Source organism: Lycium barbarum, chromosome 3 (assembly GCF_019175385.1).
Source record: "Lycium barbarum isolate Lr01 chromosome 3, ASM1917538v2, whole genome shotgun sequence".
NCBI classification, from domain to species: domain Eukaryota; kingdom Viridiplantae; phylum Streptophyta; class Magnoliopsida; order Solanales; family Solanaceae; genus Lycium; species Lycium barbarum.
Genome location: NC_083339.1, coordinates 3,753,089 through 3,774,992, shown reverse-complemented (window position 1 = coordinate 3,774,992; position 21,904 = coordinate 3,753,089). Strand labels below are relative to the sequence as shown.

The 21,904-nt window shown below is 32.1% G+C and overlaps 2 protein-coding genes across 2 annotated transcripts; one reads left to right on the top strand and one right to left on the bottom strand.

The window, feature by feature from the left end:
* Positions 1-434: 434 nt before the first annotated feature.
* LOC132629956 (protein CHUP1, chloroplastic) lies at positions 435-2,755 on the bottom strand. Its single transcript, XM_060345394.1, has 2 exons — positions 1,664-2,755; positions 435-993 (listed from the first exon to the last, which is right to left on the bottom strand). The coding sequence occupies exons 1-2, from the start codon at positions 2,615-2,617 to the stop codon at positions 535-537; spliced, it is 1,413 nt and encodes a 470-aa protein (XP_060201377.1). The 5' UTR covers positions 2,618-2,755; the 3' UTR covers positions 435-534.
* A 6,490-nt stretch (positions 2,756-9,245) lies between these two features.
* Positions 9,246-19,305, top strand: LOC132633663 (threonine dehydratase-like). Its single transcript, XM_060350190.1, has 3 exons — positions 9,246-9,715; positions 16,642-16,821; positions 18,770-19,305. Exons 1-3 carry the CDS (start codon positions 9,575-9,577, stop codon positions 18,773-18,775), a joined length of 327 nt encoding a protein of 108 aa, XP_060206173.1. The 5' UTR covers positions 9,246-9,574; the 3' UTR covers positions 18,776-19,305.
* Positions 19,306-21,904: the final 2,599 nt, after the last annotated feature.

Genomic DNA, 21,904 nt, shown 5'->3' with positions numbered 1-21,904 from the left:
TCAATTTAGGCTAATTAGTGAGTTTTCAATACCAAATGCCTAAAGCAAAAAAATAAAATATAAAAAATTAAAGAATAGAATTGGACTCCTCTTTTTTTTTTTTTTTTTTGGGAATATGAGAAAATCTCAGGTATGATTCCTGACTACAACACTCCATAAGAGTCCTTATATTCTAGTCTTGATAGGCAAGTTTATCGCACTTGTGCCAGTATGTGTTGTAGTAAGTTGATTTATGAATTAGTCGAGATACGTACGAGTTGGTCTAGAAGATTTACTGCCATAAAAATGTGCTGGTGAATTGTTTTAAATGAAAATGTAAAGAGAATCACCAAAGATATTACTAGTAATTTGACATGAAAAAAAAAAAAGTAGTTTGACCAGAGGTGTTGAGCCAATCACCCAAAGATAATATGGAGATCACAATGTACTTTAAATGAGTCAATTAGTTTTGTGTCATATCCATATGTTAATGTAATCTCCACAATGTAGGCAGACAAATATGAAGAAATTACAAAATACACAAATAATTAGGCACTAGCATGACTTTCTTGCAGGAAGCATATTTAAATCCTCAGTATGATCAGAAACAGAATGCCTTTTAAAGCAATTTGCTTCTTGTTTCATTTTATCACTTCCCTCTACCCATTTCTTGAACTTTTGCATTAGTTTTTTCCTTTTTGAATGATCATTTGAATTGCCTCCATTAATAGGTGAACTTGAACAAGATTCATTGTGCCCCACTGATAAACTCCTCCTCATAATTAACTCTTTCGCTTGTGGTACAAATTCTTCAACAATTTCTCTATTTTCTTGATGATTTTTCACTTGTTCCATTTGTTCTTGATTTCTTCTCATTAATTCATGTCTTAAACATGCATTGCACCACCTTAGGTATATAAGTTCTCTGTCTTCAGCAGCTTTGTCCTGCCGCAATTGCCCAAGTTCATTTACCAATTCTTTGTAATCTTCTACAGTTACCACTTCCCCATCATTCTGCAAAAACAAGGAACATTTTAACAATATATTAACGAATAGGAGGATTAGTTTCATGGATCGTCATTCAACTATCAGTTTATGTATCAGGATCATAAAACCAATTTTTGTAACGAAAAATAATTCACCTAAACATATATGTCACAGAAACTAAGAAGCGGCGAAAGATGCGAAACGAGTAGATATTATGTAAGTTGAATTGTTTTTCTGGTTGGTGCCAAGTGGATATTATGTAAAGTGAGTTGATGATGTGATTATACTTACATGACAATTTTATATTGTGGCAGTCTACTTGCGTTTTCCCTTCTTGTCACGATAGAAAAGATAAATCAACAAATAACTATAAGGAACCAACTACTTTTTCCTCTTAAATCACCTATATATATCATTCACACTTAATCAATATTTGATAGCTTATCCAACCCCGAACAATTTTAGTTATTGGTGAGGGTTCAATTTGTTAGCTGGTATTTTTTATACGAATTTTTAAGTGAATGAGATCAGTCAAGTGGTCTCAATTGGAGAGGAGAACGGCATTCTATATTTTCTATGATATGTAGGTGTAATTGAGTTATTTTTCTGTAACAGAAATTAGTTTTATGACTTGGATATAATAAACTAACAGTTGGATGACCATTCGTAAAATTAAGGCTTATCAAAAAATGCCTACCTTTGATTCATTTGAATTTTCTGCCAATTCCAGCTTGCTTAGTAATCCAACCTTCTCCATTTGTAATTGCTCAATAGCCATTTTCAGCTCCTTAATTTCTAGTTCCATTTCTTCGATGACATGATGTTTCATTTCTAGCCCTTCTTGATTTCTTGAAATTTCAGTTTCCTTAGCTTCAAGTTGAATGTTCTGTTCCTTCACAACTCTTGAATATTCTTTAATCTTCTTCAAAAGCTTCTTAACTCTTCTGTGAAGCAAACTATTTTCTGATTTTGACAAATCAAGAAGTTCCATAATTCTCAAATACTCAATTACCATGTTATGAAATCTTTGGCTCTCTGCTTCCATTAGTGTAATTTCTTTACTAAGGAAATCTATTTTATTGATCTCTAATAACAACTTGTTTTGCATGTCCATAAGTGCAATTTCTTGCTCTTTCAAGTGTGTATACTGTTGAAACTTTGCCTCAATGTCTTGAAATTTACATTTATCCTGAAAAAGATCAAAGCTTTCTGATGAATTTCTATAAAGGGTATGTGTAGAAGACTGATCATCAACATGAGCTACAATACAAGATAAAGATTCTGAATTTTCAAGATTTTGATGACCACTTTCATTTCTTGAAACCCCATGAAGATTTTCTTGAAATTTACATTTTTGATCAAAACTTTCTGATGAATCTCTATGAAGGGTATTTGTAGAACAAATATCATCATCATCATCATCAGCTTCTATACAAGAAAAAGATTCTGAATTTTCAAGATTTTGATGACCACTTTCATTTCTTGTTGAGACTTCATGAGGAATTTCTTGAATTGGTGAAATTTGAGAATTTGAGAATTTTTTTGTTGTGATTTTGGCAATTATGTAACCAGCTAAAGTGATGGCTAGTGGGATTCCAGCTTTGAGGAACACTGGCTTCATCATCTCTACTTTTGGGCTATTGTTTTCCATGTTTTAGAATTGGAATTAATGAATTAATCCAAAGTTTTTTGAGAGTTAAAATGGAAATATCAAGATTCTATAAATGGATTGTTTGCTGTGGGTTGAATCATTGTGAAGAAATTGGTGTTTATAACAAGTTATAGCTTAGTAGATTCTTTACCTATGTGTTTGCTTTAAGCTATCTTTTGTTAAAAAAAAAAGTGTTTTTGTTTGCTTTTTGACTACTCAATAGTTCCATACACCTTCATCTTTCCTTTGTTTGTGCTTTTGTGGGAATCTAATTCCTTATGACTTTGATATTTAATACTAATAGCATATTTTCCTTGATTTGATTTCCACCATGATATGCGTGTGAGTGTGTATGCAATAGCATAATCAAGAAGAGTTGCGGTGGAGTAATAAGTACTTATTCATTCTTAATCAGAGGTCGTGAGTTGAGTTCTAGGTATATAGGCGTCCTTGTTAGAGAGTGCTTTACCTCAATGCGGGGTTTTTCATCGTAAATTTGACTTTAGTCGATCTCTAATATGAGTACCGAACACTGCACGAAAAACCAAACAAAAGTGTACGTAATAGCATGTTGATTTAGTGTTGAATTGTTTGTCTATAATTTAAATGATTGTACTTTCGCAATTGGTTCCTTTGTAAATTTTTCCACTAGTGCTTTCTTCACCAACTTTATATTATCAATGTATAAACGCGTATATATATATTTTTAATGGAAGTAAATGGGGGCAACTTTTCCCTTTAGTAAGATCTCCGAAGTTTCCAAGATTGTATAAATAAATTATTGGAAGGGGAAGAGAAGGTTCGTGTAACTATGACGTATGAGAATAGCAATTTTGATTTAAGTTATTGGTAAATTCTGATTTTGATTCTTCTGATATATATACGTGATTCATCATATCTAACCTTTATTTAATTAAAATGCGTACTTTTGATCGCTTTATGTAGGAACTTGGACTATTTTTAGAAGTATATTATCCTTAGTTACAGATAATAGTACATTTTCAATATAATATGTGGGTAATTAAACGGTGGAATGAAAGTCTAACAAATCTAAAAATTCGTGGATATTGATAAGCAAAGGGATCAAACGTGCACATCTCAAGCATTGAAGATTAAATGTGCTTAGACTTATATCACAAGGACTAAAATTAGAATTCATCAATAATTGAGGAGCCAAAGGTGCTATTAACTCTTATTTATTTATCTATGCATGATACTATTCATTTGAATTCCCAAGGTAGCTTGCTTCCAAAGAATATAGACAAAAAATTCATGATTTAAGATGGGCTTTATTTCGTAACAATGTAAACTAATAAAATGGTTTCATTTAGTATTAAAAACTCTTTGAAAATTGATGTTTCGAGTTCTCAACTACATATATCCATATGTATTGAGCTAAATCAGAGTCCGGAGCCAAAATGACATATTTTTGCAGCTATTAGCCCAAAATAGGCTGCCTTTTTTTTTATACCACAATGGATATTTCGTTGGATAACCAACGAAATACCCACACAACACTGTTCCGGTGCCGAACTAATGAGTTGCATTTCGCTACAAGTGTAGCGAAATGCAACAATTTTTTTTTTTTTTTTTTTTTGCATTTCGTGAATATTAGAACGAAATAGGTTTATTTTTTTTTATATTTCGTGAATTTGAACGAAACTGATTTATTTTGTTTTTTTTTTGCATTTCGTGAATTAATGAACGAAATAGGTTTTTTTTTTTTTTTTTTTTGTATTTCGTGAATAAAAAAAAGAAATATGGAAAATATAATTTTTTTTTATTTCATCTAAAAACGAAATTGGAAAATATATATGATTTTTTTTTATTTCGTTCATCTAAAAACGAAATTGGAATATATATATATATATATATATATATATTATTTTTTTGCATTTCGTTGGTAGATCAACGAAATAGGATAATTTTTTTTTATTTCGTTGATATACCAACGAAATACGAAATTATATATATATATATATATATATATATATATATATATATATATATATATATATATATATATATATTTGCATTTCGTGTATTAGAAAACGAAATACGATAATTTTTTTTTGTATTTCGTTTATATAAAAAAATAGGAAAATAATTTTATTTTCATTTCGTTTATATAAAAACGAAATAGGAATACATACATATATATATATATATATATATATATATATATATATATATATATATATATATATATATATTGTATTTCATTTATATAAAAACGAAATAGGAAAATAATTTTTTTGTTTCGTTTATATACCAACGAAATGTTTTGTTCCATTTTGCAGGTGGAACAAAACATTTCGTTGGTATATAAACGAAAAAAATAATTTATTTTCCTATTTCATTTTTATATAAATGAAATACAAAAAAAATATATATATTCATCCTATTTCATTGGTATATGAATGAAATATATATATATATATATATATAAACGAAATTAAAATAAAATTATTTTCCTATTTTTTTATATAAACGAAATACAAAAATACAAAAAAAAAATTACCCTATTTCGTTTTCTAATACACGAAATGCAAAAAATAAATAAATTATAATTTCCTATTTCGTTGGTATATCAAAGAAATAAAAAAAAATAGTTTATCCTATTTCGTTGATCTACCAACGAAATGCAAAAAAAAAAAAAAAAAAAAAAAAAAAAAAAAAAATATATATATATATATATATATATATATATATATATATATTTTCCAATTTCGTTTTTAGATGAAATAAAAAAAAATCCATATTTCGTTTTTTTATTCACGAAATACAAAAAAAAAACAAAAAAAACCTATTTCGTTCATTAATTCACGAAATGCAAAAAAAAAAAAAAATCAGTTATATTTCGTGAATTAATTCACGAAATACAAAATAAATCAGTTTCGTTCAAATTCATGAAATATATATAAAAAAAAAAAAAAAAAAAAACCTATTTCGTTCTAATATTCACGAAATGCAAAAAAAATAAATATATATATATATATTTGTTGCATTTCGCTACACTTGTAGCGAAATGCAACTCATTAATTCGGCACCGGAACAGTGTTGTGTGGGTATTTCGTTGGTTATCCAACGAAATACCCATTGTGGTATAAAAAAAAAGGCAGCCTATTTTGGGCTAATGGCTGCAAAAATATGTCATTTTGACTCCGGACCCAACTAAATCACAACCAAAGTCAAACGAAGCAAGTGAAAGTGCAGTTGAAATGTAACTATAACTTAAAGTTAGTAAGTCAGATAGTTTGTTAGTTTAACTGTTGTTGGATAACTATAAATAAGTGTGCTTAATAGATAAAGAAATTCTACCCAATGTTATGTTTTTTTATCATTCATATCTTTGGCGTTGGGGAATTAACTTGTTTTTGTTCTTGACTTTTAAGGAAGGTCCAACGTGAATTGGATTAACAATAAGAATATTGTCAAAGGTATAGGACAAGGCAAAATTGAGATATTTCATACAGTAGAGAAGTATTTCACTATTTTCCCTTTAATTTATTATGGTAAAAAAATGATCAAAATGGTCTCTTATTTAGTCACTTTAATCACGTTGGTCCATATAATTGCAACATTCCAGTTCCCCGAATCTATAATATTACTGATTATGAACCTATCATGATATACATTGTCGCAATAAATAAATAAAAATGAGGCCAATGTTAGTTGAATAGGTATTTTAAGAACAAGAAAATTTGTAAATTGTGAAGAGCCACATGTTCTTATTGAATCAGCTCTTTAATATTTCCTCCGTCCCAATTTATGTGGCACCATTTGACTTGCCACGGAGTTTAAGAAAGAAATGAAGACTTTTGAATTGTGCGGTCCAAAACAAATCTTATATAAATGTGTGACCGTAAATCATTTCATAAATTTAAATTGTTTGTAATTATAGAAATGTGACATTCTTTTTGGGACAGATAAAAAAAAAATGGTGCCACATAAATTGGGACAGATGGAGTAGATTGTAAATTTAACTATATGTTTATTGGCATTTTGTTGAAATGTATATTTCACGTTTTTGTTATGTACGAAATTGATTTCATAAAATCGCACCAACGGCTTCCATTTTTCGAGTCACACGACCTAGCATTGCATTATTTCACATAATCTTTAATTTTTTAAAATTTATGTGGAATTAGTGATCAAAAACAAAATACGAAACATATTCATATAGTCCATACGATTAGTTGAGATTTAAAAGTTTAGTCGCTTTTGGTATACGTTATATTATATCTAATGTTTGCTGATCTGTCAAGTAGATTAAAAATTACGAGTAAAAGCGAAAGTAAATGTAACACTTAGAGAAGGGCCAATTCCATGAATCTGAAATAACATCTATGGACACTTATTAGAGACTTGACAATTTTTTGAATTAACCTACATCAATTATGATGAAGTAATATGTATTTCTTCGCTCTAAACTAGATATCTCGGTTCGAGTTGTTAATATTAAGTCGTATTTATTAGTGCACGCTTTACCCCCAATAAAATATTTCGCTGCAACTTCAAATTTAATCGAACTTCAATACAGATATCAGATATCGAATATCGAATAAAAAAACAAGCATCAATTCTCTAATTTGAGATTGGTATTATTATTGTTGGACAAACATAATTTGTCCAAAAAAATGTTTATCTTTATATATTTAAAAGTAATTCAATTTTAAAATTCTCATTTTATCTGTAAGAAGATGTCTAGAATTTATTTTACACAACAAATCTTAAAAATCTTCATTTCTTTTTTAAACTCCGTGCATAGAATGGTGTAGCCACATACCGCTAATAATGGTCAATCGAACGCTCATACAACGAATAATGGTCAATTGAACACTCTTAATAAAAAAAAAAAACTATACTAGTATATAAATCAAAAATCATTTTTATTGGTATATATTAATGAAATTCTGCACACCCTTAATAACATTTTTGATTTTGGACTGTATACACAGTTAGTAATTAATAGAGTAGCATATAAATTGCCACGAAGGAAGTAAGTTATTTGAGATTGGTACATTATTGATGTTCAAACATCCATGCCCTGTGGTCACGTGAATTATTAATGTTACTTTCACCTTTCCCCCCTAGCTGGGTTATTTATGAGAAAAAATACTCGTGTTTACCCATTCCTTCTTAGCTTTCAGCAATTACTGGAAATAATTTTTTAACCTTTTTCTCCTTGTATTCGAATTACGTCATGTTTCTTTCACCTTTTCCTCTTCGAGAATGAACAACGACAATTATTGATAGTATCATTTTTGAGATAATGGTAAAACACACACATGAAGTATCACTTTTTTTGCGAGTTTTTTACATGAATTATCAAGTGTTTTTGTGTTTTTTACCTGAAGACTGAAGTAGACCAACTATTTATCAAAACACATCTGAACTATCAAGTGTTTGCGTTTTCTACTCAAATTATCACTAACTATTTATTAAAACACACCTCGACTAGTATATGATGGTGTTGAAACTCACAAAAGAGTGATAGTTCAGGTGTGTTTTTCTTAATTTTTTAATTTTACAATTAGTTCATTTAATTATCCGCATGGAGTGTCATTTAGCACCATTTTTAAACAAAAAAGAAGAGTGTGTACACCATGCGCCATAAGATAATATTCAAAGTGTGTTTTGATAAATAGTTGGTGATAGTTCAGATACGAAACGCAAACACCTGATCGTTCAGGTAGGAAACTCACAAAAAAAATGATAATTCAGATATGTTTTTGACTATTATCTCGATCATTTTAGCTTTTTAATTGTAATATATAATCAGAACCAAAAGATTGGGAATCAGATATCAGATATTGGGAAAGTGACATTGATTTTCATTCTTTATTTACGTGATTAATTTGTACGATACCACCAAGAAGTGTAAATGGTTGGTATCTTTTATTTTTATTTAAAGGTTCAGGTTTAAGCCATAAAAATAAATTGTTTTCCGTTCGGACATAAATAAACTTGGAAAACTTCAATTCCAAAATTTAACCTTGGCTTCTTTAAAGGGAATTAGAAGAAGAGCTTTGGCGAAGGACATCTTCGCGTCATTTTCATATTTTATCCCGAAATTATTATCCAACATTGAATGTGACATAAAACTAATGCCACGATTGAGGTATAACTAATTTGGGATCGCTAATACCGCCATAAAAAACTCAACCAAACGCGAGATAAAATAATCTCATATTTTATCCTGTATTATCCATTTTCATGGATAGGAATTGTAAAATAGCAGTTTATGTTTATGCACTTATCATTCCTTATTTTTTAAAATCAAACGACCCTCTAGGCTCAAAATATATATTAAAGAGCGAGCATATTTTTAATTACTTAACTCTATGTATTTCTCAACACGTTTTTAGCCTCTATAACTCATCAGTCATCATCATAGTACATCATATAATTGACGTCTGAAATCCAAGTATCTAACCCCCAGCATAGACCTTTGTACAAGAAATTAAAACCACGTGTTAATTAAGAACAAATGCATGTACATGATCAATTATGTGAGTCACAAGTGTGCATGAAGTTCACGTAACTCCCCTTCTAATTTTACACCTATATATACCCCCCATCTATTTAGTGTTTTAAAATCGTAAGTGATATCAGAAAAATATTTCTCTCTACTGTCATAGTGAGTAAAGTTTTCGATCAAACACAGTACGACATGGAAGTTCTTTGTCATAATTTTGCCAGCAACCCCAAATTTACTCCAATTTCTGTTGGCCGCAACGACACATTTAAAATATCGACTACTACTAGCCGTAACATGAAAATGTACCAACATATGAGCGGCTCAAGGGTGAGACCATCGGCATTGCCGTTGAAGATAACACAATTTATAATATGTCCGTCAGACTCTTCAGCGCCAGTGGTGAGTACTCCTGCATCCTTGCAAGATGTCGAGGCCGGGAAATTGATTGAGAATAATCCGATCGACGAGGGATAATGAAGAATTGTTCCAGTACTTGCTTGAAATATTGGCTTCGAGAGTACGATGTAGCGATTGATTCCTCATTGCAGCATGCAACAAAGCTTTCAAAGAGACTTGGGGTTAACCTTTTTTTCAAAAGAGAGGATATGCAGTCCGTATGTTTACTCTACTCTTCACTCTTTATACATAAATTCCTCCCTCCTTTCCAAAAAAATAATACTTATATATTTCCTTATGAGTTTAAGTAATGCATATTGTTAGTGTAAACATTTTTTTATATCCTCAGGTCACTTTTACCTGTTACAATAGGTAATCTGTCTTATTTTTACGATTACAAATCTCACCTTTTTAAAGAAGCTTATTTATAAAAATAAAAAATTGAATGACCTGATAGTGTAAACAAATATTTACACTGAAGTTGTATATAACTTAAATTCTTTCCTTATTCCTAGTTTGTTCCAAAAAGAATTTGATACATTTCTATAATTAGAAATGATTTAACTTGAATTTCCTATTTTATTTCAATAATAAAAAATTCATCGTTAATCCTATTTAACGATAGATTAGTGACAGATTACCAAAAAATCTTATGAGCTACGGCCTATTTAGCGACAGTTAGCGATGAACTTCGTAGCTAATGCTTGTCTTTTTTTAAAAAAGAAAAAGAAAAAATTAAACAAGATGAGAGGCATAGCTAGAATTTTAACTTTATGGATTATGGACTAGTCTAGAAAAGGCAATCTACTGAATTCTATATAAAATATTTGTGGATATATATTACGTGAATCTTTTAACATAAGTATATAATTTGGGTCAAAACTATTAAATTCTGCGAAACTCGCAGGCAGAATTGTAGCTTCGCCCGTCAAAGAAGATATTCTCATAGTCGGAGAAAAAACAATCTGCATTTTGTGTGAATATTAAGTCATGACTAATAAATACTGCTTATTGCTATAGGCGTTTTCATTCAAGCTTAGAGGAGCTTACAGCATGAGACCAAACTCACAAAGGAGCAATTAGACAAAGGAGTTATTACAGCATCAATTAGAAATCACGCACAAGGAGTTGCATTAGGTGCTCAGAGACTTCAATGTACTGCTAAAATTGTCATGCCTGTTACCAGCCCAGAGATCAAGGTAATAATTAGGATATACTATATAATAATATATAATTGTTTTAATTTATGTGATCTTATTTGATAGGGTACTGATGAAAGACTTTTAAAACTTGTGATATTTAAAATTTAACATGCTAGTATAACATTTGTTTGCTATATTTAAATAAAACCTTTTTTGTTTGATATGTTATGTATAGCTATAATAAATAAGACAAAAAGTTTTTGTTAGTGTTGCTTGTTACATGAAAATAACCAATGAGATTAAAATTTGATTAGATTTCGGCAGGCTGTGATATGAGTTATGACCATTGTTTAGGTCATCTTCACCCAACTCATTTCAACATTTAGCTCAACTAGCTTTTGGACAGGACTGGACAACGACCAATTTATTGATCTATCCTATTTGATTTTGACCAACCTAAATCCAGCTAATCGCTAACTTGCCACTCCAAGTTTAAAAAACAATAATTATTTTTCTTGGAATATACTAAACAAAATGGAATCACACTAACTTAAACCGGATAAATAACTTATTGTGAAATTTATTTGAAAAGAGGGTAGCAGTTGCAAATTTGGGTGGTACTATAGTACTTGAGGGTGACACATTTGATGAAGCTCAATCACATGCATTGAAATTGGCTCAAGAGGAAGGTCTCACATTCACCCCACCATTCGATCATCTAGATGTCATCATAAGCCAAGGTATTTATAGGGGCGGACCATCTTAGACCAAGTGGTATCCAGCGAAATTACTTGATCGGAAAATTTAATTATATATAAATAATATAGGAGAATAATTTCTTTTTTTTCATGTTTTAACGAGGAAAAAACATGTTTAGAATTTATTTCTAAAGTGAAAAGATTCATAATTGTCCTCGTCATTAATAAATCAAACTGATACACATTGTCTTTGTTTTTCAACTTAGCTGACGAAATTATTAAAAAACAAAGAAATATATGAAAAAGATCTAAAATTGAAGATCTAAAATTGTCCTTGTGGTTTGCGAAATAGTCATTTTTGCGTCAGTTTAATTACAATCTAGGCCGATATTTACCTTTTTCACTAAGAGCTTCATTTTGAACTTCAATTTGTGCCTATTAAAATCACAATTTGCCACTTGGCAATTAATTACAATCTAGGCCGATATTTACCTTTTTCACTAAGAGCTTCATTTTGAACTTCAATTTGTGCCTATTAAAATCACAATTTGCCACTTGGCAATTAATTAAACTTCCTATTTCACTAGCCCCTCCCTCATCCAATTTCACCAACGGCTTCACAGGGCAATTTGAACCTTTGGTTATTGTATGGGTAAAAGTCTCGCCTAGCACGTCGACCAATAAGTGACTGACACATGTCAGTTAAAAAAAAAACTACACGTGTCAGTTAAAAAAAAAACTATGGCGTAGCAAGATCTAATGGTAATGCCGAGAATAGCATTCATGGAAAGGTAACTAATACCGGAGACATTGTCAACGAAGAAGAGCATCAACGGGAACAACATACGAGATCCTCTTGATTACGCATTAAATGGAGTTGATGCGGTAACGGCGAAACGGTTTCTGATAGCCAGAATTAAGGAATTTAATGACAATCATTAATTCAGTAATTAATGATTGCGGTTACATACACACAATGGGAAAGGCACCAGATAGGACCAAATACCTATAAATAGAACTTTCGCTTGTATATCTAGGCATCAAATACGTATTGAAAAATACACTATTATGGATTAATTTCTGCTAATTACTGTTATATTGATTCTCTTATGGTCAAGTTCTTGTTCCTTCTGGGCAAATGAGAAATTCATTACTGCTATTCATCACAGTTGGCATAAGTTCACTCTTTATTTTTATTTACTTATTCTTTTTCAACCTTTAATAACTAGCTTGTGCGTTTTTAACTATTTTTATCAAATTACTACCAACTATGGTTAATCTTATTTAACTTTCAATACAAATCTAACTATTTGGGCAAAGTATGATTTTTGACTTAAACAGTTTGGCGCCGTCTGTGGGAATTTTACAGTTGGCTTTGTAGTTTGTTCTCTATTCACACAAACGTTATTACTTTGGTATTTACTTTTGTTTTTGCATTTCAGAAATGACAAGATCTACACCTACACCCATTGATGAAAATAGGAATATCAATGATGAAGGATTGGTCGACACAACTAATAGAACAACAGGAGACACATTAATGGAGGATCTAAATCAAGCTTCCATCCCGATGGGTGATTTATGAGAATTCTTGTAAGGAGAGATGGCGGAGGTGATGAAACAAATGATGGTGGAAATACGACAAAACCCCTCAAGACCGCCTCCTCTGAACAGAATTGTTGGTTCAAGTCGGGTAATGCCCCTTGAGCAAAGAAACTTAAACGACGAGCTAACCAATGCCGATGATCTCGACGTAGCAGTAGCAACGACTCACGGCGATGCTGACATCCGTACAATCATACCCGAACTAATATTGCAGCGGTTCGAGGAGCATATGAAAAAATTCAAAGAGCATGAACACAGAATCATCAGAATACCTGGGGCCCCACCCGCTATCAAAAAAGAGGATGATAGTGACTACATATATCATCCATGGAAAGATTTTGCAGATTTGGAACACGTTCCAGAAAGTTTCAAGTTACCAAAAATTAAAAAAAGACGAAACTACCGACCCTCATGATCACATCACGGCATATACATCCGCTATTCGGGCCTGTGATCTTGGGCCAAAGATGACTCGGTCTGTTATGATTAAGTGATTTGGTCAAGTGTTGACAGAAGGAGCGCTAGATTGGTATGCAAGCTTACCCCAAAATTCGCTTGAATCCTTTGCAGATTTGGTAGATAAATTCAAAAAGGCACACACCGGAGCAATGAAAGCAGAGAAAATAATGGAAGATATATTCAACATCAAACAAAGGAGGGATGAAACTCTACAAGAGTTTGTTCATCGCTTCCAGAAACATCGCAACACTTTGCCGCAAATCGAAGACAAATTGGGCTGAATTGCATTGCGACATGCATTGCATCCCGATGGAACACCAGCAACGAAAGATCTCACCCAAACACTTAGTTGAATATCCGGCGAAAACATGGGACGATATATATTATCAATACTATTCAAAAATTCGAATAGAACAGGATATCATCAGTCCGATCATGAGGAGATCATTATCAACAACTAAGGATACATCAAGTGGAGATTCCTTTGCAGAGAGCTGGATATTGTATTTTACTGGATTGTATTATTATGATGAATACAATAATCGAATAGATTATAATTTTTTGTTTTTGTTTTTGTATTTCATAATACCAAGCATTAACAATCTAAAAATAAGCTTACAACATTGCAACGAAAAAGTAGGGTACGAGGTAGAATTATTATAGAAAAAGATAGAAGAAATAGTAAATCTATCACTTACGATTTAAATTACTAAATAAATGGGGTATATATCCGAGTAACATTTATGGAGTCACAAAAAAATTATTTTTTCTTTTATGACAATAATCTCATTTATTAGAGTAAGGAAAAAATGAAAAAGTAATTAAATTCTATCTTATTTTTTCTTTTCACATTTATTAGAGTAAGGAAAAAATGAAAAAGTAATTAAATTCTATCTTATTTTAATATATAAGTATTTTAAGTATGTTGTTGTACAATAATTTCATTTGCTCCCATTAATGGGTTGATATGCATGTGGCAATGAATCCATCATTATTGATTTAATTGTTTGATTTTCTAAGCACATTTTTTTTTAACAATGTTTGTTTTATTAATATGGGATTCACTTTTTTCTTTAATATTGCTTAATTTGTTAATATGGGGTCCACTTTTTTTTTTCCGTGAGTTTGGATGTGGTGGGTTCCATTTTTTTTAATACTAGTTGGTGTTTAATATGGGCCCCACATTTTTTTATACTGGTTGGTGTTTAATATGGGGCCATGAAGAACTTCTATTTTTTAATTTTTAATAAATATTTTTTGGTTAACTCATTTTACTTGTCATGTTGTTTTTTACACGATTTTTTTTTAAGGAAACATCAATTAGAATTATAATTTCACTAATTTACCTTATTAATTATTTGATCTCCATTTAATATTATTTTTTCTTTTATGACATTAATCTCTTTTCACATTTATTAGAGTAGGGAAAAAATGAAAAAGTAATTAAATTCAATCTTATTTTAATATAAAAGTATTTTAAGTATATTGCTGTACAATAATTTCATATGTTGCTGTACAATAATTTCATTTTCTCCCACTAATAGGTTGATACGCATGTGGCAAGGAATTCATCATTATTGATTTAATTGTTTGATTTTCTATGCACTTTTTTTTAACATTATTTGTTTTTTTAATATGGGATTCACTTATTTTTTTTTAAATATTGCTTGATTTTGTTAATATGGGATCCACTTTTTTCCCCGTGAATTTGAATGTGGTGGGTTCCATTTTTTTTTTAATACTGGTTGATGTTTAATATGGGACCCACATTTTTTTTAATATTAGTTATTATTTAATATATATATAGGGCCCATATTTTTTTAATATTAATTGTTATTTAATATATATGAGATTCACATTTTTTTATTAAATTAGAAACGGACTCACAATTTTTTTTTATTAAATTGGAAATGGGCCCACAACTCTTTTTTAATATTAAAGTGAAAACGTACGACGAGAAAGAAGAGCCCAACCGGCTTTTTTATTAAATTGAAAACGGATTTATTTTATTAAATTGGAAACGGGCTCATAATATTTTTAATATTATAGTGGAAACGAACGACAAGAAAGAAGAGCCCAACCGGCTCAGTAGTTTGTTTTATTAGATGGAAACGGGCTCACAATTTGTTTTAATATTAAAGTGGAAACGGACTGCGAGAAAGAAGAGCCCTTGAAAACGGGCCCACAAATTTTTGTTAATATTAAAGTGGAAACGGACAGCTAGAAATAAGAGCCCAACCGGCTCTTCGTAATAGTAGTTTATTTTATTAGATTGGAAACGGGCCCATTATTTTTTTTAATATTATAGTGGAAACGGACGATGAGAAAGAAGAGCCCAACCGATTCTTCTTAACAGTAGTAATTTAATTATATTAGTTCTCCACATATCGATCTTTAATTTGGCCTACACAACTCATCATATACAGTACATCACATAATTGATGTAGAAATCTCACCAACCCCAATCACTAGCACGGCCTTGGTACACAAAACTAAAACCACGTGTTAATTAATTTGAATTTTTATAATCTCACCAATCCCAATCACTAAATGCACATGCTATATGTATTTGGAATAAAATAGACCCGTAAAAATAATATGCACGATATTAGTGAGAAATGAAGAACACTAAGTTATTGTTAAACCAATAAAATAATAGAAAAAATAATGACACCAAGATTTTACGTCGAAATTCTTCTGAATAAGGAAAAAATCACAGGCCAAGAGAAACAACTGATATCACTATAGTAAGGAATTTTACACTGTATAGTCACGAGTATAAATATTTCAAAGGCACTACACACTCAAAATAAATAACACTCTTTTAGTTATCCCACCTCAGTATATATCGTTCACACTCTATTTTTCTTCACAGACTATTTTCTAACACAGTTTATGATATACCTCACTCCGCTCTCTAAATACTCAGATTTATTTGTCTGAAATTGGTGTGTTTGTAAATTGATCATGGGCTCCCTATTTAGAGGGATGAAGACTGCCTGTATTCCGTCTTGGCATTGATTGGCCTATGCCAAATTTTTCAAGAATTGTGGGTATATATTACGTGAATCTCTTAACATAAGTATATAATTTGGGTCAAAACTATTAAATTCTGCGAAACTCGCGGGCAGAATTGTAGCTTAGCCCGTCAAAGAAGATATTCTCATAGTCGGAGAAAAAAAAACCTGCATTTTGTGTGAATATTAAGTCATGACTAATAAATACTGCTTATTGCTATAGGTGTTTTCATTCAAGCTTAGAGGAGCTTACAGCATGATGACCAAACTCACAAAGGAACAATTAGACAAAGGAGTTATTACAGCATCAGCTGGAAATCACGCACAAGGAATTGCATTAGGTGCTCAGAGACTTCAATGTACTGCTAAAATTGTCATGCCTGTTACCAGCCCAGAGATCAAGGTAATAATTAGGATATACTATATAATAATATATAATTGTTTTAATTTATGTGATCTTATTTGATAGGGTACTGATGAAAGACTTTTAAAACTTGTGATATTTAAGATTTAAGATGCTAGTATAACATTTGTTTGACTATATTTAAATAAAACTTTTTTTTTTTGATATGTTATGTGTAGCTATAATAAATAAGAAAAAAAGTTTTTGTTAGTGTTGCTTGTTACATGAAAATAACCAATGAGATTAAAATTTGATTAGATATCGGCAGGCTGTGATATGAGTTGTGACCATTGTTTAACTCATCTTCACCCAACTCATTTCAACATTTAGCTCAACTAACTTTTGGATAGGACTAGACAACAACCAATTTATTGATCTATCCTATTTAATTTTGACCAACCTAAATCCAGCTAATCGCTAACTTGCCACTCCAAGTTTAAAAAGCAACAATTATTGTTCTTGGAATATACTAAACAAAATGGAATCACACTAACTTAAACAGGATAAATAACTTATTGTGAAATTTATTTGAAAAGAGGGAAGCAGTTGCAAATTTGGGTGGTACTGTAGTACTTGAGGGTGACACATTTGATGAAGCTCAATCCCATGCATTGAAATTGGCTCAAGAGGAAGGTCTCACATTCATCCCACCATTCGATCATCCAGATGTCATCATAAGCCAAGGTATTTATAGGGGCGGACCATCTTAGACCAAGTGGTATCGAGCGAAATTACTTGGTCGGAAAATTTAATTATATGTAAATAATATAGGAGAATAATTTTTTTTTCATGTTTTAACGAGGAAAAAACATTTTTAGAATTATTTCTAAAGTGAAAAGATTCATAATTGTCCTCGTCATTAATAAATTAAACTGATACACATTGTCTTTATTTGTCAACTTAGCTGACGAAATTATTAAAAAACAAAGAAATATACGAAAAAGATCTAAAATTGTCCTTGTGGTTTGCGAAATAGTCATTTTTGCGTCAATTTAATTACAATCTAGGCCGATATTTACCTTTTTCACTAAGAGCTTCATTTTGAACTTCAATTTGTGCCTATTAAAATCACAATTTGCCACTTGGCAATTAATTAAACTTCCTATATCACTAGCCCCTCCCCTCATCCATTTTCACTAACGGCTTCACAGGGCAATTTGAACCTTTGGTTATTGTATGGGTAAAAATCTCGCCTAGCACGTGGACTAATATGTGACTGACACGTGTCCGTTTAAAAAAAAAAAACAATGGCGTAGCAAGATCTAATGGTAATGCCGAGAATAACATTCATGGAAAGGTAACTAATACCGGAGACATTGTCAACGAAGAAGAGCATCAACGGGAACAACATACGAGATCCTCTTGATTACGCATTAAATGAAGTTAATGCGGTAACGGCGAAATGGTTTCTGATAGCCAGAATTAAGGAATTTAATGACAATCATTAATTCAGTAATTAATGATTGCGGTTACATACACACAACGGGAAAGGCACCAGATAGGACCAAATACTTATAAATAGAACTTTCGTTTGTATATCTAGGCATCAAATACTTATTAAAAAATACACTATTATGGATTAATTTCTGCTAATTATTGTTATATTGATTCTCTTATGGTCAAGTTCTTGTTCTTTCTGGGCAAACGAGAAATTTATTACTGCTATTCATCACAGTTGGCATAAGTTCACTCTTTCTTTTTATTTACTTATTCTTTATCAACCTTTAATAACTAGCTTGTGCGTTTTTAACTATTTTTATCAAATTACTACCAACTGTGGTTAATCTTATTTAACTTTCAATACAAATCTAACTATTTGGGCAAAGTATGATTTTTGACTTAAACAGTTTGGCGCCGTCTGTGGGAATTTTACAGTTGGCTTTGTAGTTTGTTCTCTATTCACACAAACGTTATTACTTTGGTATTTACTTTTGTTTTTGCATTTCAGAAATGACAAGATCTACACCTACACCCATTGATGAAAATAGGAATATCAATGATGAAGGATTGGTCGACACAACTAATAGAACAACAGGAGACACATTAATGGAGGATCTAAATCAAGCTTCCATCCCGATGGGTGATTTACGAGAATTCTTGTAAGGAGAGATGGCGGAGGTGATGAAACAAATGATGGTGGAAATACGACAAAACCCCTCAAGACCGCCTCCTCTGAACAGAATTGTTGGTTCAAGTCGGGTAATGCCCCTTGAGCAAAGAAACTTAAACGACGAGCTAACCAATGCCGATGATCTCGACGTAGCAGTAGCAACGACTCACGGCGATGCTGACATCCGTACAATCATACCCGAACTAATATTGCAGCGGTTCGAGGAGCATATGAAAAAATTCAAAGAGCATGAACACAGAATCATCAGAATACCTGGGGCCCCACCCGCTATCAAAAAAGAGGATGATAGTGACTACATATATCATCCATGGAAAGATTCTATAGATTTGGAACACGTTCCAGAAAGTTTCAAGTTACCAAAAATTAAAAAATATGACGAAACTACCGACCCTCATGATCACATCACGGCCTATACATCCGCTATTCGGGTCTGTGATCTTAGGCCAAAGATGACTCAGTCTGTTATGATTAAGCGATTTGGTCAAGTGTTGACAGAAGGACCGCTAGATTTGTATGCAAGCTTACCCCAAAATTCGCTTGAATCCTTTGCAGATTTGGTAGATAAATTAAAAAAGGCACACACTAGAGCAATGAAAGTAGAGAAAAGAATGGAAGTTATATTCAACATCAAACAAAGGAGAGAATTGCATTTCGACATGCATTGCATCCCGATGGAACACCAGCAACAAAAGATCTCGCCCAAACACTTAGTTGAATATCCGGCGAAAACATGGGACGATATATATTATCAATACTATTCAAAAATTCGAATAGAACAGGATATCATCACTCCGATCATGAGGAAATCATTATCAACAACTAAGGATACATCAAGTAGAAATTATTCCCGAAAAAGCGATGGAGATCGAATGTATAGAAGATAATGTTATGATCCATATTATTCACGAAGAAGTCATGAAGGTACACGAAGAAATAATCAATATCGACGCAGATCACCAGCAACAGCAGGGACTTCTCGAGGAAATTATAACATCGAGGCTCCGAAACTCACAAACCATAATTTATGTGCTTTGACATCAAAGGTAGTTGCGGCATTGGAAAAAATGGGAAATAGGGTTAAGTGGCCAGGAAAAATGAAATCAGATCCGAGTAAAAGAAATCCAAAGCATTTCTATGAATTTCACAAAGGACATGGTCACAAAATCGAGGATTGCCATGCATTGGGATTGGAAGTCTCCGAACTCTTCGAGCAAAGACACTTGACGAAGTTGCTTTCGGAGAAAGGCAAGCAAGTATATTATCGGAATCGGGAGCAAGGAGCGCCGCCCCCACTTCCCGAGCCAAAGCGAGTAGTTAATTTTATTATAGGTGGTGTCGATATCAGCATCACAGGAGGCTTGGACGTCAACAAAGTTACTGACACTTCAGGCGTGAAGTTCAAAAATGTAACAACCAGAAATGAAAAAAAGGGATAGGTCGGCTCTCGTCAAGGATTGTATCACCTTCGATGAAGCCGACGCCGATAATATGCAATTTTCGCATAATGATGGGTTAGCAATTACTTTGTGCATCTTATATACTGATATTAAGCGTGTTTTTCTTAATTAGGGAAGTGCTGCCAACATCATAAACATCAGGGACATAGAAGAGATGAAATTGACGAGCAAAGTAATCCATAAATCCATCATGCTCACTGGATTTAATAATTCAACCGAAAGAACTCTGGGTAAAATCATTTTACCAGTAATAGCAGGTGGAATGGAGCTACAAACTGCTTTTTCATTCATGTCCTCTGCAATGTCTCACAACATGATAGTTGGACGTCTCTGGATTCACGCCATGAAAGTAGTGCCGTCCACATATCACCAAGTGACCAAATTTTCGATGCCGTGGGGCATAGGCGAAATTCGTGGAGAGCAAAGAATTTCTAGAGACTGTTACACCGTGGCATTAAAGAAGGTCGTATCAAAGGTAGAATATTTCGAACCAGAAAGCGAAAGAAAAAAGGATAAACAAGTTTACCAAATACTGCAACAAAGGGAATCAAGCACTGACGATGCCGAGAAAGAAACTATACAAGATCCTTTAATAGAGGAACAATCAACGGCGGTAGTTGAGGACCTCAACCTGATGCCGTTTGACGATGCATTATTGAAAAAAAAACATGCATTCCTTCGATGCAAACTACATCAACCAAGTAAGTATATTTCATTCTTACGCGACAATATAGATATTTTTGCCTTTTTCCATGCTAACATGACAGGGATAGCACCGGAAGTAGCAATGCATAAACTGCACATTGATGCTTATCACAGACCCGTAAAACAACCTCGAAGAAGATTCCCCGATGATAGAAGCAACTTCATAGAGGATGAAGTACAAAGGTTATTAAATACCGGATCCATAAGGCCAGTAGAACATACAGAGTGGGTGTCGAATCTAGTAGTGGTGCCAAAGAAGAATGAAAAGCTGCAAATGTGTGTGGATTTCACAGATTTAAACAAATCATGCCTAAGGGATCCGTTTCTACTCCCTCATATAGATCAAATGATAGACGCAACAACTGGCCATGAGTTATTGAGTTTTCTTGATGCGTATTCAGGATACAATCAAATTACGATGAATGCTGCGGATTAAACAAAAACAACGTTTATAACACCGAAGGGTTTACATTGTTATAATGTGATGCCATTTGGACTCAAGAACGCCGGTGCAACATATCAACGGTTGGTGACTACAATGTTAAAAAATCAATTGGGAAAAACAATGGAGGTGTACATTGATGATATGGTTGTGAAATCGAAAAGGGCTGAAGATCACTTGATTCATTTAAAAGAACCATTTGCAATATTAAGACAATTTAACATGAAGCTGAACCTCGAGAAATGCGCATTCGGCATAGCCTCAGGTAAGTTTTTGGGATTTATGGTTTCAAAGCGAGGAATAAAGGTGAATGTAGACCAAATAAAGGCGATTGAAAATATTCCCCAT